The 20,265-nt window shown below is 35.4% G+C and overlaps 2 protein-coding genes across 2 annotated transcripts in view; both read right to left on the bottom strand.

Annotated features, from left to right (window-relative positions):
* Window positions 1–3,960: 3,960 nt before the first annotated feature.
* LOC123560482 (lysyl oxidase homolog 2-like) lies at window positions 3,961–7,707 on the bottom strand. The gene is made up of 3 exons (XM_045352672.2): window positions 7,300–7,707; window positions 6,161–6,360; window positions 3,961–5,001 (listed from the first exon to the last, which is right to left on the bottom strand). Exons 1-3 carry the CDS (start codon window positions 7,585–7,587, stop codon window positions 4,833–4,835), a joined length of 657 nt encoding a protein of 218 aa, XP_045208607.1. The 5' UTR covers window positions 7,588–7,707; the 3' UTR covers window positions 3,961–4,832.
* Window positions 7,708–15,837: 8,130 nt separating this feature from the next.
* The window catches only part of LOC123559746 (zinc transporter ZIP12-like), a 44,394-nt gene continuing 39,966 nt past the window's right edge, over window positions 15,838–20,265 (bottom strand). Inside the window, exons 14-15 of the mRNA XM_045351807.2 lie at window positions 19,966–20,153; window positions 15,838–19,211 (exon numbers count right to left, since the gene is read on the bottom strand). Coding sequence (XP_045207742.1) covers window positions 19,080–19,211; window positions 19,966–20,153 — 320 coding nt within the window. The 3' untranslated portion in view covers window positions 15,838–19,079. The remainder of the gene's footprint in view (window positions 19,212–19,965; window positions 20,154–20,265) is intronic.

Genomic DNA, 20,265 nt, shown 5'->3' with positions numbered 1-20,265 from the left:
CTGTAATTTATTTAATATTATTCTTGATACTGGTCAAATTCCAGAACCATGGCTTATCGGTACAATCAAACCTATTTTCAAGCGGAAAAGTTCTCCGTTAGACCCAGGAAATTATAGACCTATAACAGTCTTAAACTACTCACATCAGTTCTAAACAATAGAATTACGAATTTTCTAAACATTAATAACATTCTGTCAGAAAACCAGGCGGGGTTCAGGGCAAAGTATTCAACACCTGATCACGTATTTACTCTTAAATTTTTGATAGAAAAACTTAGGTCTCAAAAGAAGAAAGTTTTTGTATCCTACATAGATTTTTCTTCTGCTTTTAATAAAATTTGGCGCATTGGTCTATGGAGTAAACTTACCAAAACAGGCATCAATGGAAAAATGTTTCAAATTTTGCGCAACATGTATGTCGTCATAAAATCTTGCGTATCCTCAAATAATGACATTTTCTGCTTTTTTCCCTAGTACATGTGGAGTTAGACAAGGGGAAAATTTTTCCCCGATTTTATTTTCTATCTATTTAAATGATCTTGAAAGTTTCTTAGAGCAAAACCGCCCTGGAATTACTGTAGAGTACATTAACGATAACCTGGATGTTTATTTGAATCTGTTTGTACTGTTATATGCAGATGACACAGGACCAAATATCATTCCAGCCATCATTGAACCATTTTTCGTACATTTGTATCATGGTTTACCTGCAGTGTCATTATAACTGTTTACTTCTATCTGTAATATTCTTCAACTGAGGAAGAGGCGTGGCTACAAGCCGTACTCTAACTAAGATAAAGAACATCACTTAGGTCCCGTCTACATATAAAATACTATAGGGAAATGTTGAACTTTCTGAACGTTCTCTGTTTCGGTTAGAGTACGTTTGTCACGTGATAGTACCAACGCTTAAAATGAAGTGTTAACTTGTCAATCAAAATTAGTAGCTGAATGCGTTCAACGGTTCATATTGGCGGATCATGATACAAAACAGAAAGCGTAGGGACCACTCGAATAATGAGGTTATTCTCGTGAACCCCTACTCTTTCTATTATATAGAATACTTTATTTAAACATAATTTATTTCCCAATATGTACATTTTAAATAATTAGTTACATAGATAAATTTTGGATTGGACTGGAAGCCAGTAGGCTTATTGAAGTCCTATCCATATATAAAATCAATTTATACAGAATCCTGGCGATATTGAACTTATAAAAAGGAAATGCTCTCTTATATTGTATTTGAGTTTGATCTAAGTTATCTGGAAAAACAACAACATATCAAACGAGCAAAAACAAAACAAAACAAAAATGAATTAATTAAGATATAGTAATAGAGAGAGTAATTGGGCATGAAGATGAAGATAGGCGACAGGGTTGTTAGTTTTGTACTATGGTGAATTATCTAAGGAAGCGTTACGACCCGCCCGCTTAGCTCAGTATTTAGAGCGTCGGTGTACGGATCGCGGGGTCGAGACAGTTACTTGCGGTGAACAGGTTTGTACTGGTACAGAGTCCAGGAACACTGGCTAGGTTAACTGCCCGCCGTTACATGACTGAAATACTGTTGAAAAACGGCGTTAAACCCAAAACAAAGGAAGTGTTTCGATTTGTCTATATATCTGTGTACTGCAGAGAAGGTAGTGGTATTTTCTTCGTACGAGAAAGACTGGTCACCACATAGGAGAACATTTAAAGATACCTGGCTATAGCTTGAAACTGTCTCGAGGAGACTCATTCGTAGGTCACTGTACCTTTCACAGTGAAGGAAGTAATGATTTGGCGCTTTCAGCGTAGCCACAAATACAGTTAGGAGAGTCAGTAATGTTCTTTGAATAAAGATCTTGCGAAAGTGAACTACAGTTGGTACGTAACCTAGTATGCAAAACCTGAATTTCTCGATTTCCATAATAATAATATTTAGGAACATTTACAATATTCGAGTTGAGGTGGTGTTTAAACCTAAATAGTGATTCAGCTTCCCAAGTAGGTCGTGGCAATTCATTGAAATGAAGTACAGCTGAAGAAAGAAATGAGTTTTGATGAAGTGTTGTGCGTGCACGTGGAACTTGTATGTCGCCTGCGTTGCGAAGGCTGTAATTAGACCTATCTTCTACGAGAGGCGGAACTAAAGATGACCTTGTTTCATTTTTTAAAAATAGAATTAGTTTGTGTTTACTTCTTTTATCTTTCAATGTGCTCCATCCCACTTCTTTCATTAATATCTGAATAGAAACCATTTTGGTAGTACCTGTCACGATGCGGGCGGCTTCATATTGAATTTTTTCTAGATCATCGGACTCTTCAGTTGTACAGTTATCAAAGAGGTCATCTGCATATTCGAGTATTGGTCTTATAAAACTAGTATACAATCGGTTCTAATGATTTCCGGTCTGAAGTGAATTTGAGTTTCCATATTATATTTAGTCTTTTGTAAGCTTTGAAAAAGTACACCTAAGTGTTTGTGAGTTTGAACTTCTTGAACGATTTGGTTCTGCATTATGATTGGTGGATAAGGTTAACAGATCAGAACTGTCTCTTAAACTATTCACAACAGCAGGATCGTCCTGAACGGAAAGCATAGGAGTAACACAGCCTTCAAACAGTTTCACCGACCACATTGTATTCCGAAGTGTATTTGCTGGAACATATGGCTTTGCCATATGGAGATCTTCTTCAGAACAGAAAATTTTAAACCTGATACCGTGATCTGCTAGTAAAATATGAAAATTAATGTTATATGAGATTTGTTATTACTTATCAGTAGTAAAGAGTGACTGATGATCCAAAGTTCCTTACTTATCATCATCATATCATCATCATCATCATCACCAAAGAAATATCATAAGTATCGCTCATAAATTATAACAATATTTTGAAATGCATCTTAATTCATACAGCGAAACATTTGCATAAACCTTTCTAGTAATATTTGATGGGGTAACATACCTTCCCGGCCTTACATGTACATTATTACTACTTCCTACACCTGAACTTAATTAAGTGCGAGAACAATTATCACGCCATAACTTCTACGAGTGAATATAATTTTCTAAAAGTAACATTAATTCCTTACCTGTATGTATTCTGTGTCAGGAAAATCTTTCTGTCCATAAAGATCTAATGCCTGAAATTTCGTGGACATTTTGAGAAGGAATGGCGGTATGTACGTCGGATTTTGACCTCGTGCATCGGCCTTTCTCTGTAGGAAAGACCTGCACACGGGCTTCTTGTGAACACCGAGAATGCGAAGGCGAACTAGATGGATAGAGGGTTATGTTTGTGCAACCACATTAAATCTTGACATCTTGACATTTAATTATGAGGGAATTTTTATCCTTCGGACGGCTACTGACTTTTTTACTCTCTCCCTCTCTCTCCCTCTCTCTCTCTCAAATGATAAAACAGACATTGTTCCAACATTTGTTGTTGTTGTTTATGTTGGGTATAAATTACAGCAACTAAATTTAGGTCATATGTCAACTTCACTGCTTTCAAATGTGGTGAAGATCCCACTGCAGGTGCTTCTCCAGACATTGTCTTAGTCACGGGTGGTCACCGGGCATTCTGTAAACCAGATGGATTGTTTCACCACATGACGACCCCTTCAGCAGTAAGAAGTAAGTAAAATCAGAGTCAGCGCCCTTGACCACTCATCGGCGGAGGCGCATGTTTGAAGAAAAAAATAATAACGCGTTTAAAGGTTTTAGGCAATATCAAGAATGTTCAATATGTCATATGTTTCGAGGGTAGATATCAATTAACATATTTACTACATATAAGTAATTTTCATTTTTCATATTGCTGACATAACATATCAGTCGCCAATACCTCTTCGTATCCTAAGATTTTCTATGAAATAATAATCATATACACAAAATAATGCGCATGGACACTGACAATTAAAAAACCTCAAGATCACAAAAACACACAAACCTTTTATTGCGTTCTACATTTCAGTCAATATAAATACAGAGCAAGAATATTAAAGATTCATTAGAAAACGCGTAAAGCCTATGTGCATCTATTTAAGCAAAGAGCTATAAAAATAAAGTATGTTATACTTCTTTGATTTAAGCAAACCATTCAAACGTTCCGTCTACAGATTCAACATAAGAATTAGATTTCAGGTTACCATTATTGCTTAATTGTTCATCCTTGATTATTGATTGTAATTTTTTCCATCCCTGATAGAGTGCTAAACATGTTCATTTTCCTTATAATTCGGTATAAAATCGATTTTGTGGGACAAACCAATGAAAGAATTGTTTTAAAGTTGAACTGGAACAAGAAAAACAAAAATCATATAGCTAACAATTGATAACCCTAACTTAACATTATTTTATGCAGCTAGATTACATGTATATTACACACGCTAAGGTTTGATAATTCGTGTTGAATGCCGAGATTACCAAGACAGGTCATACAGCTTCTACGAAAAATGTCTACATTTGAAACGAGAAATGATAACAAAAAATTTGAACGAAGTTACTGGAAACAATGCTACCTTTAACTCCACACCAAGACGGAATGTATCACAACAGCATGGTCATGACATGATGCAAGACGTATGTTCCACAAGAGCACAGTCAATATAAATGCATTTACAGAATGTATCAATTCTGGTGTCAAAATCATAGTGCAAATTTGTCAGACAGCGACAAGGACATGTTACAAAGAAGTTTGTAATTTTTGCCTTCATACTGTTCCATAATTTGCGTCATTCGAAACTGTGGGATTTTCTCCACTATGAAATGTTCTTGTTCAAGTCAAAAAATAATGAAATCTAAACGTCACTGCAAATGAAATCTGAAATATAAAAATCCTGTTCAGTAGCAGACGACTCCGACATCCTCTCCGTGGTTACAGTTGTTTTCTCCGAAGGGATTGTGAGCGCAGTCGAAAATAGACGCTTCTGTTCCATCGCAGATGACATCGTCCAAATGTATTGGACCCGTGCTTCGACCGAACGTCGCTGAGGTATTTGATACACCATCCCTATATTAACAAAAATGTAGAAAATATAGAGGATATTACATGAGTCGCTTTTTAAATTGAATTTATTCAACGAGTTTAATAAGTTCAATGTGGAAAGTCACAAATATAATATTCTTTTATCACATGTTAGCTTTTCCTGTCGAAACATCAAATATTCTACTTTCCTTTACTATATAAACAAGTCAATTTGACGAATAATAATATCTGTCATGTGTTTACGAATCGGATAGAAAATATCCGTCCCGAGGGCACCTGCGCATTGGGCGGTAATGAGGCTTGCCGAATACGCATCTGAACGATAAACAATGATTTATTCAAAAGCAAATCACTAAATGAGATATATTATTTCGATTCTAACACGTTACAAAGGATTTTAAGTACATCCTTGATGACATGAATTAAATATTTGCCCGTTTTCAATCGGTTCCTTTTCTAGCGCGCCGCTATGCCGTTTGACGCCTTGACGTAATAACTGTGACGTCAGAACAACGATTAGTTGTATAATAATTCGCTGTTGTCTACCTTTTTTGTTTAATAGGAAAATGAATTGGATCGTGTTAGAATTAATGAATAATTGATTGTGCTGATAATTTTTAAGCTTAAATGAGCACAAAGTGCAACCACAATTTTAGCGCAACCTTAGTGAAACTTTGTCAAAATACTAGTACTACTCTCAATTAAATCACGGATAAGTCCGTTACTGGCTTATCTAGTGATGTTAAGTCCGTTACTGGCTTAGCTAGTGATGTTGTTGAAAATTTATACATTACTGCATGAAACTAGTTCAAATGTACTGCGGTCGTTAGGGATTTACTGTGTGACTTTTGATTTCAGGGTTACGTTACTGTAACTGGTTTTGTCTCAATGAATTTACATTAAGAGTTTTACCTTTGTTATGTTTTTTATGTGTCCAATTTTCATTGAATATTGTCAATAACAGACAGAGATATCAACCAAAACCAAATGGCGGAGTTAGAAATATTGGTAAGTTTAATAGTATAATTGGGGAAAAAATGGGTTATTAACTTTGTCGATTGACCGAATTTTCCCATTGTGGAATTTTTTCTTAACATGCTCATATTGACCTTCGCGTTAATTTAGAAACAAAAGTTTGATAGCCTATCACTATCGAAAAATATCACGAGTAATTTTTACTCACGTGAATCCAAGTATACCGCAGACGACCTTTGCGTTCACAGGTCCGTGGCTATACATTTCCCAGCTATCATCGCAAACGCTGCCCCATTGTCCATCATAATAAACTTCAACACGCCCCATGGCAGAGTCAGCCTCATCGTTCCTGGAGCCATTACACAGTCTCACGTTGCCGAATGACTCGGTGCAGCTTTTTTTGATCACCTTCATGAAGATACAACCAAAATATCATTACAGTAGGACAACGCAGTCAAATGCAAAATCTTGGCGATTATTGATTATCGAACATTAGTACCGGAGACTAACGGAAAGGGCCGAGACGCTGCGGTTGATAAAACCACCCCTAAATACTATAAAATACATATATTTAAATGTCACTTTTTTAACTATTACAACACATTCGATTTATGTTCTTACTTATATGGTATAGTCACCGGCCCCCAGATTTAGCTTGAAGATTGGTCATATTAAGGACATAAGAATATGAGTTTTTGGTTTCTACACTGTTTTTAAAGTCCCAAATCAAGAAAATAAAAAGATGACCGCCGCGGCAAACGTAAAAGACATTTCACCGTTGTCTTAAAGTTAACGCTATATAATAGTGGAATTAGTGAATTATGACTTCAAAATACAGGTACTTATAACTGGAGAAGAGCCTTAATACGCTTTTCGATTTTCATCGTAAAAAGTAGTAAATAGAAATTCTCATGGGTTTCCGTAACATATAGTTTGTCATTAATTAAGTTTTAGATTTTAAGAACTATAGCATTCATTTCCAGATATCTAAAACAAATAATTGTGTTTGTTTTCGAACGATCTAGAGGCCAGTCCCTTTGACACAAACTGTCGAAAAAAATATTTAGCAGGCGATCGAAGGATTTGTTCGGATACCATATAGAAATACAAATATATCAGGCTCTTCTGACGGACACAGTAATACTTTTATTTCAGTTAGCTCAATTCAAATACCAGTACATAATGCATTTTCTATTTAAAAATGTACAGAAATATAGTTATTAAATCATATTTTGATGCTTTTTTCTTTTTACATTCGTCCATAACATCAATGATAAGCACAATGTGATGGGTCGCAAATATTTACGCCCTTTCCAACAAATACTAAAATCAAAATTGTATACTCACTTTTGCCCCGTACATAATACCGTTTCCACACGTTTCGTTGTTCTTTGCGAGACCGTCGTTTAGTATGCACGTGGAATTATCATTGATAAATAAGAAAGACTCGCATATCCCTTGCATCGCACACAACGTGCCACAAAACAGCTCACTAGTCACGTGTCCATGGTAACTAATTCTATTTGTTGGCGCTGAAATGTCACAAATGTAAGACACCTTAAACTGTGTATTATATCCAGACGACTGCACAAAAGCCAGACACAGAACATACGCCATTTCAATAAATGTGCTCATTTTATTTGCAAGTTGAATAAGCAGACGAGTGAACCACTGCTATCACGTCCACCTCCTCTTCAGAAATGTTTGTGAAGTTTTCTGCACTGGCTTCATACATAATAGGCCAAACAAATTCTTGTAAGTTTCTTTCGTTCCAGCAAAGAAAATTTTAGCTTAACAATATGGAAAGGAAATAAACAGCTCCTTTAACGAATTACTAGATTGACTACAGAACATTTAACTAAGCTAAAAAAGAAACTCCATCGTACATGGACATGCAAAACGTTAACAGTTTAATCGCGAATAGTTTTAAAGAGTGTACGAGAAACCAATTTAGCCTTTGCTATGACCTTGCTTGATTACCTCTCATTTGTCTCTGAATAATTAATTAAAAACAAATAACGGCTGTCAATATTACATAATCAAATATTAGTGTGTTAATTCATTTGTTTCATATTGTATCAAATTTCCAATTTTAAATCGTTTGGTTACATTACGGTTATTCAAATATAACAGTTATTTGATAATTTTCTCTTAATTAATTAATTAATTAATTATTCATCATGGCAAACAAGCAGATATGATATGTGATACTGTTGATACTATTTGTTTGATGAGTAAGTTTAGAGCGAATGATTTCTGACGAGCCTCGCTAACGGACTTGTGAGCAGAGACCAATTCTGTCTTATTTGCCGTTACCGGAAACGAAAGTAGTTTAATATTGGCATTGGTGAACAATTCATCTCACTGACGTCACATTTTACTAAAACTTAGAAAACCGGATCAGTAACGTATGATCTCGGATCAAACAGAGCGGTTTTCAGAGGGTGATTTTGAGTAAGAAAATTGTCTTTTTTCAAGTATTTAGAAATTATTGTCAAAGACGGCCTACAGCGCAAGATGTGCTCCGAACATTGCGTAATACTCGTTGCTATTTGTTTTCCAGCAAATCTAAGCTCTTTTCTCAATTTCTTTGAAAAACCATGCCAAAAATAGCAGGAAAGCAATGCCGTGTCTCAGAAAAAGCGCTCAGATGATTTCCAGTACGTTCTCTGATAAACATACAATATTACCAATTCTGTTTTATCACTGATACATTCATGTAACATGTATGTGCTACAATGATGAATTAAATTTCTTGAAAACCCGATTCATGACTGAACTGATCGATAACGCAGGAGCCAAAGGACCAACGACTGCAAAATGTAGTAATACAGGAGCTTCGGATTTTTCTTCGATGTGCGTTTTAATCAATTTCCAAGGGAAACATACCTTTATTCACTTTATTTATAAATTTATAACAAACAACGATAAGTATTGTCTCCTGATAACGTTCTAGTCTAAAAACAGCAATTTATTGCTTTTTATATAGTTTATAATTCATTTCTTTCAGCCCGGAACCCCGTGTATTACTATTGGTTTAAGGGCTGGAATTCTCAAAATGTTTTAGACAGAAAAAGGCATGCATGTACTAAATAAATCCTGTTGTCTATTTCTTTCTATATAAAGTAAAAACAAAATGTGTACAGATAGCTTGCCCCATTTCAGAGAAAGCTATTTTCGAGAGATTTTTTCCTGAGATCAAAATAAATGCTGTGACTTGGAACTACTTTTCATACTACAATGGAATTTTATTTCTCACCTAAACACATCTATTAATGCGTTTTTACCGAAGTGTCAAAATCATTCGCATGAACACGCACGTATACCTAAAAGGATTTCTCAAGTAAGAACTGGTCCGCTGTTACGTGACTATATGTGACTTTACCTCATTTAGACTAGTATATAACATTTCACTATGAACTTTCATGATTACAGTAGTAAAAATCGACAATATTTAAATTGAAAAAATCGGGATTAGCAATTCTTTAGCAGTAATAACTTAATTTGTCTAAAAATACAAAATATCATACCACTGCTTTGCGAGTTATTCACCCAAAATCACGGCCTGTAAACTCTAGCCAAACCTCTTTTTGGAGTTGAGTTGAAGGAATAAGGTCAGTTATTCGGTCGAAAATGTGCTACCGTGGTGTAGTCGAAAGAAGTCCATAATAAATAGATCCTAATTTTCCCATTTTTTTGCGCAAATTCGTGTAGAACGAGTGCTTTAATCACCATTTTTCATCACTAGAATACATTCTGCATGAAATGAGACGGTTTTCATGTTCATACACCCCACATGGCAAGTTTTGCAGATCGAAACCGGAAGTAGGCGTTTATTGCGCGGACGAGAGCATTAAGGTAGCAGACCACAACTGACTGGCATTTCACTAGGAACTACATAACCCCCTATTTTCTTTTCATTTTTTCGTTAATTTGTGATAGAACTTCCATGAAAAATAGGTGTAGGAAAAAGTGATGTTCTCTAAAGATACGTAAAGACGACCTGAAGTTGTCGTTCTTTATATGAAACAAAGAAGGATTTGAATTACTGACCTTTAACCTTTGAAAAAAGAGTTGATACTTCCAACGCGGCGCTATAATTACCGGAACTATAGGAGTTCCAAATGTAAGCAAAGAAAGAGGGCATTATTTTTTCATTTATATGGCTTCATGTGTTACATATGCTATCAAGCATGCGAAACAAAATCAAATCTGAAGGGACATATGAACAGACACAAAGACAAAATCATCTAGTGTAACAAATGTAAAATGTCATTATACTGTGCTGGCGGGCTGAACATCTTCATGGAACAGGGAACCCTATGGTATGGTATGTCCACAGTGTGGAACGCGCAACAACCATTACACCCAGCATAACTGTATACCTTAAGAATCAGTACTTAGATCCTGCTTGTTCATCTGTTCAATTTTCATTCAAAAGGGAAGCGGTGGTCAAGTGGATAAGGTGTCGGTCGCTCAATCTTGGGGTCGTCGGTTCGAGCCCCACATGACCTTTCATATGACACCACTACTGTTTTTTTTCCAGGAAGCGGACTCGAGAGTGGTTCCATTAAGGTTAAAGCTTTCATCACAATCGAGCTAAAACAAATTCGTATAAACTAATTTCATATACTTCATTTCAGTAGCAATATAATTATGGTGACGTTACTCTTACCAGAGTGGAACGTCAAACATATTTTTGATCATGTTGTTCTTTGGGTTTCCACTACCTATCACTGTTTTGATAGATAAGTTAAGTGTCTCTTGGACATCGATGAAAACGAACACAGAAAAAACAAAAGCTGTCGGAGGACAGCAACGCTCGACTATTCAACAGCCTTGTCGATTGAATGAATACGAAAGTCGAAAAAGGGACATAATTTAGTAAAAAAGCAAAATAGGGTTATGGAACCTGCATAGTGCTTATCAGCTCATGACAGTGGACAAGTGTATGAAGTTTCAATCCATTCCCATCAGTGGGTACTAAGATACCAGCTTACATAATAGGAATTTAACCAAAAACTCCTAAGTCGAAAAACGGGCATAATTTTGTAAAATGCGAAGTTAAGTTATTGACCCTTTGTACTGCATGTCATATCATGACAGTGAACAAGTGTGTGCAATTTCAATCCTTTCCTATTAGTGGATACTGAGATACCAGCTTACATACAAAAACTTAACCAAAAATTTCTATGTTGAAAAAGGGGCATAATTTTGTAAGAAAAGCAAAATAGAGTTATGGAACCTGTGCAATTGTAAGTCAGTTTATTACAGTAAATAAGTGTGTGAAGTTTCAGTCCATTCCCACAAGTGGTTATTGAGATACCAGCTTACATACAAAACCTTAACCAAAAATTTCTAAGTCGAAAAAGGGGCATAATTTTGTAAGAAAGCATAATAGTGTTATGGAACCTGTGCATTGTAGGTCAGTTTATCACAGTGAATAAGTGTGTGAAGTTTCAATCCATTCCCACAAGTGGTTGCTGAGATACCAGCTTACATACAAAACCTTAACCAAAAATTTCTAAGTCGAAAAAGGGGCATAATTTTGTAAAAAAGCATAATAGAGTTATGGAACCTGTGCAATGTAGGTCAGTTTATCACAGTGAATAAGTGTGTGAAGTTTCAATCCATTCCCACAAGTGGTTGCTGAGATACCAGCTTACATACAAACACTTAACCAAATCGGGACGCGGACGCGGACGCCGACGCCGACCCGGACACCGACGCATGGGCGAGTCCAATAGCTCTACTATTCTATGAATAGTCGAGCTAAAAACACTCGGAAGCTCCTGCGTTATTGCATTTTGCAGTCGCTGATCCTGTGTCTCCTGTGTTACTGACCACCACGGTCATGAATCGCTTTATATCAGTCTTCCAAGAAATAGAATTCATCATTAATGATAAAACATGTTACAAGAATGTGTCAGTGATATTGTGGAAGTGGTAATTTAGTGTTTTTGCCGGAGAACGTTTTTTTGTTTGAGTCGCGACATTGTGTACCTGCTATTTTCGCATGTTTTTCCACAGTAATTGTGAAAAATGTTTAGAATTGCTCGACAACGGAAAGCAAGAGTATTCCACATTGTTCGGAGCCCATCTTGCGCTGTATGCCGTCCTTGACATTATTTTCTAAATAACAAAAAAAAAAAAAATACAGTTTTCTTACCCCAAATCACAAAAACCGCTCCATTTGATCCGAGATCATGCGTTAATGATTCGGTTTTTGAAAGTAACGATAGAATACGGAGGATTTTGGAATTGCTAGTCGTGCATTTTCAATCGCTTTGATGTTTGACAGAATTATACTCGGAATTATAGCTTACTTTCTCTTCATATAAATGTTTTATATCTGGACAGTCAAAGCTGACAGTTTCTTTTTTCTTGTTTGAAATCTGTATTTACCTTTACCAAATGTCATCGATTCGACGAATTCCATCAAGTTTAAAGAATTTGAATGCAAGTTGTTAGAAATGTGCATTAGTTTGATGAAAATACAATTAGGAAGGTACTTCAGACATTTCAAAACATCAATTAAAATCTATAGAAATATCCCCTACAAGCATTAAGCGCAACAAAGCAAAATAATAGTAGATTCGATTGGATCGGATCTGTTCCGGAAAGTGGTTATGAAATATGCACGAAGCTTATGCCACTCAGTAAGCCTTTAGCGGAAATCTGTTATACATATGAATTGAAGGATTTAAAACTACGCTCTATATAGAATGCAAAATAAATTTTAAAAAGAGGTCCTAGAAGCTTTTTTGTGAAGCATGTCATTTCTTTGTCTGCCAATTTAGTTATACAAAATGTATTTAATCTTTTAAACTGACATAATGTCACTGTTATGAAATCCAATCAATATAGTGTGCAACAGAACATTAAAAATGGGGTCAAATACTTTAGATTTTTTAAATATATATATATTTTTCAAAATGTAAACTGCCTGAAGATATATGTATTGAAAGCGCTTGCAGTGAAGAATTAAAATAATTGTAAAACACAGAAGTCTGCTGCTGTTTATTCCTTACAAATTGAACTTTTATATATATATATATATATATATATATATATATATATATATATATATATATATATATATATATTTTTTTTTTTTTGCAAAATTGTGTCAGCCATTTTGAGTTTTTACGGCCATTTTGAATATTGGATTTTCAAGTAGAAAAAAAGCGGCTTGGAAAAAATTAAGATGTTCTACTTGCCACTTCAATAACGTATTTCAAACATGATGGCCATCTTGAATTTCAGACGCCATGTTGATTTTACGGTCTGGACCTCTTTCAAATATTTATTTTGTTTGCTTGTAGAATTATCTTAATGATTTTTAGCGATGGCATTCTAACTGCACTTCTTGTACCTAATTTTACATTTTTATATATTCATACCATTGTAACTTCTGAACAGCTTTTATTAAACTTAATATGCAAAAAAAAAAAACCAACAACAACATAACGTCTTATTCTTTCATGTGTGTGTGTGTGTGTGTGTGTTCGGGTTAAATTAACGTCTTTTTCAACAATTTTTCAGTCATATATAAACGAAGGTGTCTTCTTGTAGCAGTTGGCACAATGCCCAACTTTATAGTGCTGCCTCACTGGAATATCACGCCGTAGACACGTAACATGATACCCCACCCAGTCACATTATACTGACACCGGGCCGACCAGTCCTAGCACTACCCTCTTAATGCTGAGCGCCAAGCGAGGAAGCTACTAGTACCATTTTTACGTCTTTGGTATGACGCGGCCGGGCATCGAACCCACCACCTCATATCCTATAAGCAAATGTTGTCGCACCTTCTACGTCCAAGATAAATTTTTGGAGGGCGATAGCTCTTGTAAACACAGCATATTTAATCTTTAAAAAAAATTCAAAATGTTAAAACTATAAGACCTAGAGCTTTGATAATTTGCATACTAGCTAAGAAGGCCAAGAACCATAACTGTCATATGCCTTTTTGCATGCATTTTTATATTTATGGTCCTTATTAAACATTAGGGTCAGCGCCAGCTACGTGTTAACGCGACGTGCGATGGTGGAGCTTACTTGGCGATAACACGCCATAACAATGGTTAGGCACGAAGTTACGATGGTTGCAGTAGTGTTAAAAACGAAGTTAATGTCGCATTGTCGTTATATTTTTATCGATTTTCGCCACTGCACCATCTTAAAGGGAATTCCTATAGTTTTTTATGCGCATCTTTCTGCGCAGCCTACACTTTCTATGGAAAACTGAACTGAAGTCAACATTTGTTGAAACATGTTACAGACAATCTTAAATATGATGAATTTAGAATGAAATAACATTTTTGGTAAGTTATATCAGTAATCAAATGTTGATACTGGTTTATGTTGTATTGACAAGTATCATGCCTGACAGGTATCTTGCTATTTTTGTGGTTGTGTTTTCACATCGCATTTTAGTACAAAAACGGTGTTGTTCATATAATGTAAGATAATTGACTTAGTACTGATAAGACAATATCATCTTTCAGATTATTTAGTATTCAATTATAGAAAGAATTAAGAATTTTAAAAACTTTTTTTAAACTTTGAGCAGACATACATGTAATCAATTTGGCCAGGTTCGCGCCATTTCCGTCCGAACAGGTGTTGTATTCTAGCGGTCTTAACATAAAATTTAGCCTGGTGACCCATACATTTTTAGCCATTTTTATGCTCACAATACAATTATCTATACACAAGAAGAAAAAGAAAAAATTCTATGAAAGAGTTTTTCAAAATTTAAAAAAAATATTCTTCACTATGGGTATTTTTCATTGAAAAAAGTTCACAAAAGTAAATATAAAACAATATTTTTTTCATTTTTACCCATTATTGTAAGGATAGAGTATTACAAATATGACTATGATATCAAATAAGTATATAATAAAATCTGTAAAAAGAAAAAACCGTATTGTGCTGCCTGGATGTATATTTTGGTTGGTATTTATAGAAAAGCAGAAAATTATGAAAATGTTGAAAAATCGCTGTCAGTTTCAGCAACAGTGGGTGTGTTCAAAACAATTTTTCACAAAAACAAGCCTGGTGACCTATTGTTTTTATTTGTTCATTGTTTTCAGCACAAATTTTCCTATCATATATGTGAATTTAAAAAAATTCTATGAAAGGAAACAAACTATAGGAATTCTCTTTAACATTGTCATTAACAATTGAGTGTCACCGATATATTGTCGCGTCACCATTGCACTGTCACTGTTGTACTGTCGATCCCCTGGCGTATGTTCTCCGTGACGATTTGGTAAAGACATTGTGTCTGACATCATTCGTCCTCCACCTCTGATTCATATGGGGAAGTTGGCAGTTACTTGCGGAGAACAGGCTTGTACTGGTACAGAATCCAGGAACACCGGGTAGGTTAACTGCCCGCCGTTTCATAAATGAAATACTGTTGAAAAATGGCTTTAAATCCAAAACAAACAAATAAACTGTTCCACTGTACCTTTGCGCTCGCGGGAGCAGGCGATTACCCTTACGTGTTAATACGAATAATTTCGAGTTAACCATTTAGTCATATGGAAACACGAATCTTAACTACATGTAGTCTAGATATGACTTTTTTGTGTTTGGACAGAAAATGGGCCATATATGTGGTTATCTAAGATGCGAATATGTCCATTCCGAGAGTATTCCGAGTGTCCAATAACTGGTAACAATACTGCGATGCTTTTCACGTTTCCCATTTAGCTATCTGAAAACACGAATCTTGTCTAGATATCCAGTGTTAACGTTTGAAGGAAAAACTAACAAAACCGATGGCATTTCTGGGCACCCTTGTGGCTGTTATTTGTGCTAAGACATTTATCATACTGGGGAAACAACACAAACATTAAATAGATAACCAGACAATTTTCTTGATATTTATTTAACGCGAATTTTAGCACTTATTTTATGGCAGAAATATGCTACCATACTTTTGAAACAAGAGGGCCAAGATGGCCCTAGGTCGCTCACCTGAGATACACACCATAACAGTGTAAACGTGTTTGACCTACTGATTTCATGGAAACAAATATTCTGGCCAATTTTCATTAAGACTGGACCAAAAATGTGATCTCTTGAGTTTAAACAAGCATTTTCTTAGATAAGACTTTGTGATATATTCAAACTTGACCTAGATTTTATCAAGGCAATCATTCTGACAATTTCATGAAGATCAATTGAAAAATACAGTCTATATTGCATACACAAGGTTTTTCTTTGATTTAACCTAGTGACCTACTTTTTGACCCCAGATGACCCATATTCAAACTCGACCTAGATTTCATCAGGGCAGTCATTCTGACAAAATTTCATGAAGACCAATTGAAAAATACAGTCTCTATCGCATACACAAGGTTTTTCTTTGATTTGACCTATTGACCTAGTTTTTCATCAGATGACCCATATTCAAACTCGGCCTAGACTTCATCAAGGCAATCATTCTGACCAAATTTTATGACGATCAATTGAAAAATACAGCCTCTATCACATACACAAGGGTTTTCTTTGATTTGACCTAGTGACCTAGTTTTTGAACCCAGATGACCCATATTTAAACTCGACCTACATTCAATCAAGGCAATCACTCTGACTAAATTTCATGAAAATCAATTGAAAAATACAGTCTCTATCGCATACACAAGATTTTTCTATAATTTGACCTAGTGACCTAGTTTTTAAACTCAGATGACCCATGTTCACACTTGACCTAGATTTCATCAAGTTAATAATTCCGACCAAATTTCATGAAGATCAGTTGAAAAATACAGCCTCTATCACTTACACAAGGTTTTTCTTTGATTTGACCTTTTGACTTACTTTTTGACCCCAGATGACCCATTTTCGAACTCGGCCTAGATTTTATCAAGTTAATCATTCTGACAAAATTTCATGAAGATCAGTTGAAAAATACAGCCTCTATCGCATACACAAGGTTTTTCTTTGATTTGATCTAGTGACCTAGTTTTTGACCCCAGATAACCCATTTTCAACTTGGCCTAGATTTTATCAAGTTAATCATTCTGACAAAATTTTATGAAGATCAGTTGAAAAATACAGCCTCTATCGCATACACAAGGTTTTTCTTTGATTTGATCTAGTGACCTAGTTTTTGACCCCAGATGACCTATTTTCAAACTTGGCTAGATTTCATTAAGGTAATCATTCTGACAAAATTTCATGAAGATCATTTGAACAAGCGCTGTCTGTAAGACAGCCAAGCTCGACTATTCGAAATATTGTCATAGAAGCAAAATATCAAGAGTTTTAAGTTCGAAAGGGGACATAATTTGACCAAAATACATATCAGAGTTATGGGACTTGATGTTATCAACTAGTTTTATAACCCCGAAGAAACATGTTAAGTTTCAATTTAATATCTGCATTAGTTTTTGGGATAGTAACTTGCGTGTAAAACTTTAACCAGAATTTTCTAAGTCCAAAAGGGGACATAATTTGCTCAAAATACATGTTAAGAGTTATGGAACTTGGCCCAGTGAGGTTGGTAATTGACCTAGAAAAAGAATAAATAAGTTTCAAAGCTATATGCCTTTTGGTAATAGCTGTATGTACTTGCACGCAAAACTTTAACCAGGATTTTCTAAGTCCAAAAGGGGGCATAATTTGCCAAAAATACATGTCAGAGTTATGGGACTTGGTGCTATCAACTAGTTTTATAACCCCGAAGACACATGTGCAGTTTCAATTTAATATCTATAGTAGTTTTGGAGATAGTTACTTGCATGTAAAACTTTAACCAGGATTTTCTAAGTCCAAAAGGGGGCATAATTTGCCCAAAATACATGTCAGAGTTATGGGACTTGACCCAGTGAGATAGGTAAATGATCTAGAAAAAGAAAAAATAAGTTTCAAATCTATATGCCTTTTAGTAATAGCTGTATGTCCTCGCACGCAAAACTTTAACCAGAATTTTCTAAGTCCAAAAGGGGGCATAATTTGGCCAAAATACATGTCAGAGTTATGGGACTTGACCCAGTGAGATAGGTAAATGATCTAGAAAAAGAAAAAATAAGTTTCAAATCTATATGCCTTTTAGTAATAGATGTATGTTCTTGCACGCAAAACTTTAACCAGAATTTTCTAAGTCCAAAAGGGGGCATAATTTGCCCAAAATACATGTCAGAGTTATGGGACTTGACCCAGTGAGGTAGGTAATTGATCTAGAAAAAGAAAAAATAAGTTTCAAATCTATATGCCTTTTAGTAATAGCTGTATGTACTTGCATGCAAAACTTTAACCAGAATTTTCTAAGTCCAAAAGGGGGCATAATTTGGCCAAAATACATGTCAGAGTTATGGGACTTGACCCAGTGAGATAGGTAATTGATTTAGAAAAAGAAAAAATAAGTTTCAAATCTACATGCCTTTTAGTAATAGCTGTATGCACTTGCACGCAAAACTTTAACCAGAATTTTCTAAGTCCAAAAGGGGGCATAATTTGGCCAAAATGAAGGTCAGAGTTATGGGACTTGGTGCTATCAACTAGTTTTATAACCCCGAAGACACATGTGAAGTTTCAATTCAATATCTGCATTAGTTTTGGAGATAGTAACTTGCATGTAAAACTTTAACCAGAATTTTCTAAGTCCAAAAGGGGGCATAATTTGCTCAAAATACATGTTAGAGTTATGGAACTTGACCCAGTGAGGTTGGTAATTGACCTAGAAAAAGAATAAATAAGTTTCAAAGCTGCCTTTAAATGATAGCTGTATGTACTTGCATGCAAAAACTTAACCAAGGTGTGACGCCGACGCCGACGCCAGGGTGAGTAGAATACCTAGACTATTCTTCGAAGAGTCGAGCTAAAAATACAGCCTCTATCGCATACACAAGGTAAATGTTGACAGACGACAGACAGACAGACGCCGGACATCGAGCGATCACAAAAACTCACCTGAGCATTGCTCAGGTGAGCTAAAAAGGGGGATATGTAACATTTTAATCCTTTACGATTATTACAATTACACTATCCTTATTTTTATGCGTTCTGTACTAACACTGGCGAATCCATATTGAAAAGCAAACAACATTATGAAAGTCAATGTTGTATATATTTTGCATAGAACAAGTGCAATGTGTCATTTAGGTTCACACTGAAACGCTTATCCGTTCTTCAAATATTGCAAGAACAACCATGGCGCCAGCACCAAGAAGCATTCCTATATTGTTCAGAATGAAATCACGGACTCCATGTGCGGACCTCTGAAGCAATTGTGGCATCTGAAAATAAATACCAGTGACATTTTAGATCTATCAACTGCCCTAAGTCACCTAGAAATGCAACAGACATGTCTGTATACATAATTGTTCCTAATCAATTCGGCTAAAGAATGATAATTGAATAGTCCTAAATCAAAGCCTTGAAATGACTGGTGGTTGCGGGTTTTTGGTAGATTTATTTTCTGTTTAAATGTCAGTCTATGAATATACATGAATGAGAAACAAATACAAATTTAATGTGCCTCATACCTAAGATGAACTCTGCCTGACCCAGCTTGTGATGTAACCATTGGCTGGAATACCTTATTATTGATAGATCTTATATAATCTAAATGGTCAGTGTGAGTGGATACAGGTTGAATAAGAACTGCTTGTTCATTGGTAATTCATCCGCATTATTCATGAATGGGATTATTTTGTGTAGCACATGAACATCCTTTGGATGTGATTCGGAATAAAATAAATATGCTATGATTGTTAGAAATACACTTTAACTTTGGTAGCGGGATAAACCCTCAACCAAAAAGGAAATAAATAAATTACAGATTAAGTACACTGAATTTTTGTTGTTACTGAGTTTTCGCTTTTTCACTGGAACTTCCAGTGGTCAAGAACGATAACTAGTCGCACCAATGAAGGGAGGTCACAAAAACGTTTCAAACATCTGACACGCTTTGAAAAAGTGGATAAAAATCTGTTGATTAAATTTTCCACATTAACTTAGGAATGAAGTACTCCTAGAAATGTGTCTTACCATATCCACAAGAGAAATATATATGAACAACCCCGCTGCGACGGCAACGATCCATTGCTTGACTGTTTCGTCATCAGATATAGCCAAACCCACATACAAGCCAAGCATGGCGGTAAGAGAAACAAGAAAGTTCAAGAACAAAGCTCGACCAAAAGAAACACCACTGGCGAGTAAGATAGCAAAGTCGCCTGAAATAGAAAAAATTGTCATTGGACGTCTGAGACTAGTTGACACAAAGACGAATTATGCAATAAGAGTCTCCAACGTTACAGTTAGAACTTTCGAAACCACCAATCCCCT

This window comes from Mercenaria mercenaria, chromosome 10, assembly GCF_021730395.1.
Source record: "Mercenaria mercenaria strain notata chromosome 10, MADL_Memer_1, whole genome shotgun sequence".
Classification (NCBI taxonomy): domain Eukaryota; kingdom Metazoa; phylum Mollusca; class Bivalvia; order Venerida; family Veneridae; genus Mercenaria; species Mercenaria mercenaria.
This window is presented reverse-complemented; position numbering and strand designations above follow the sequence as displayed.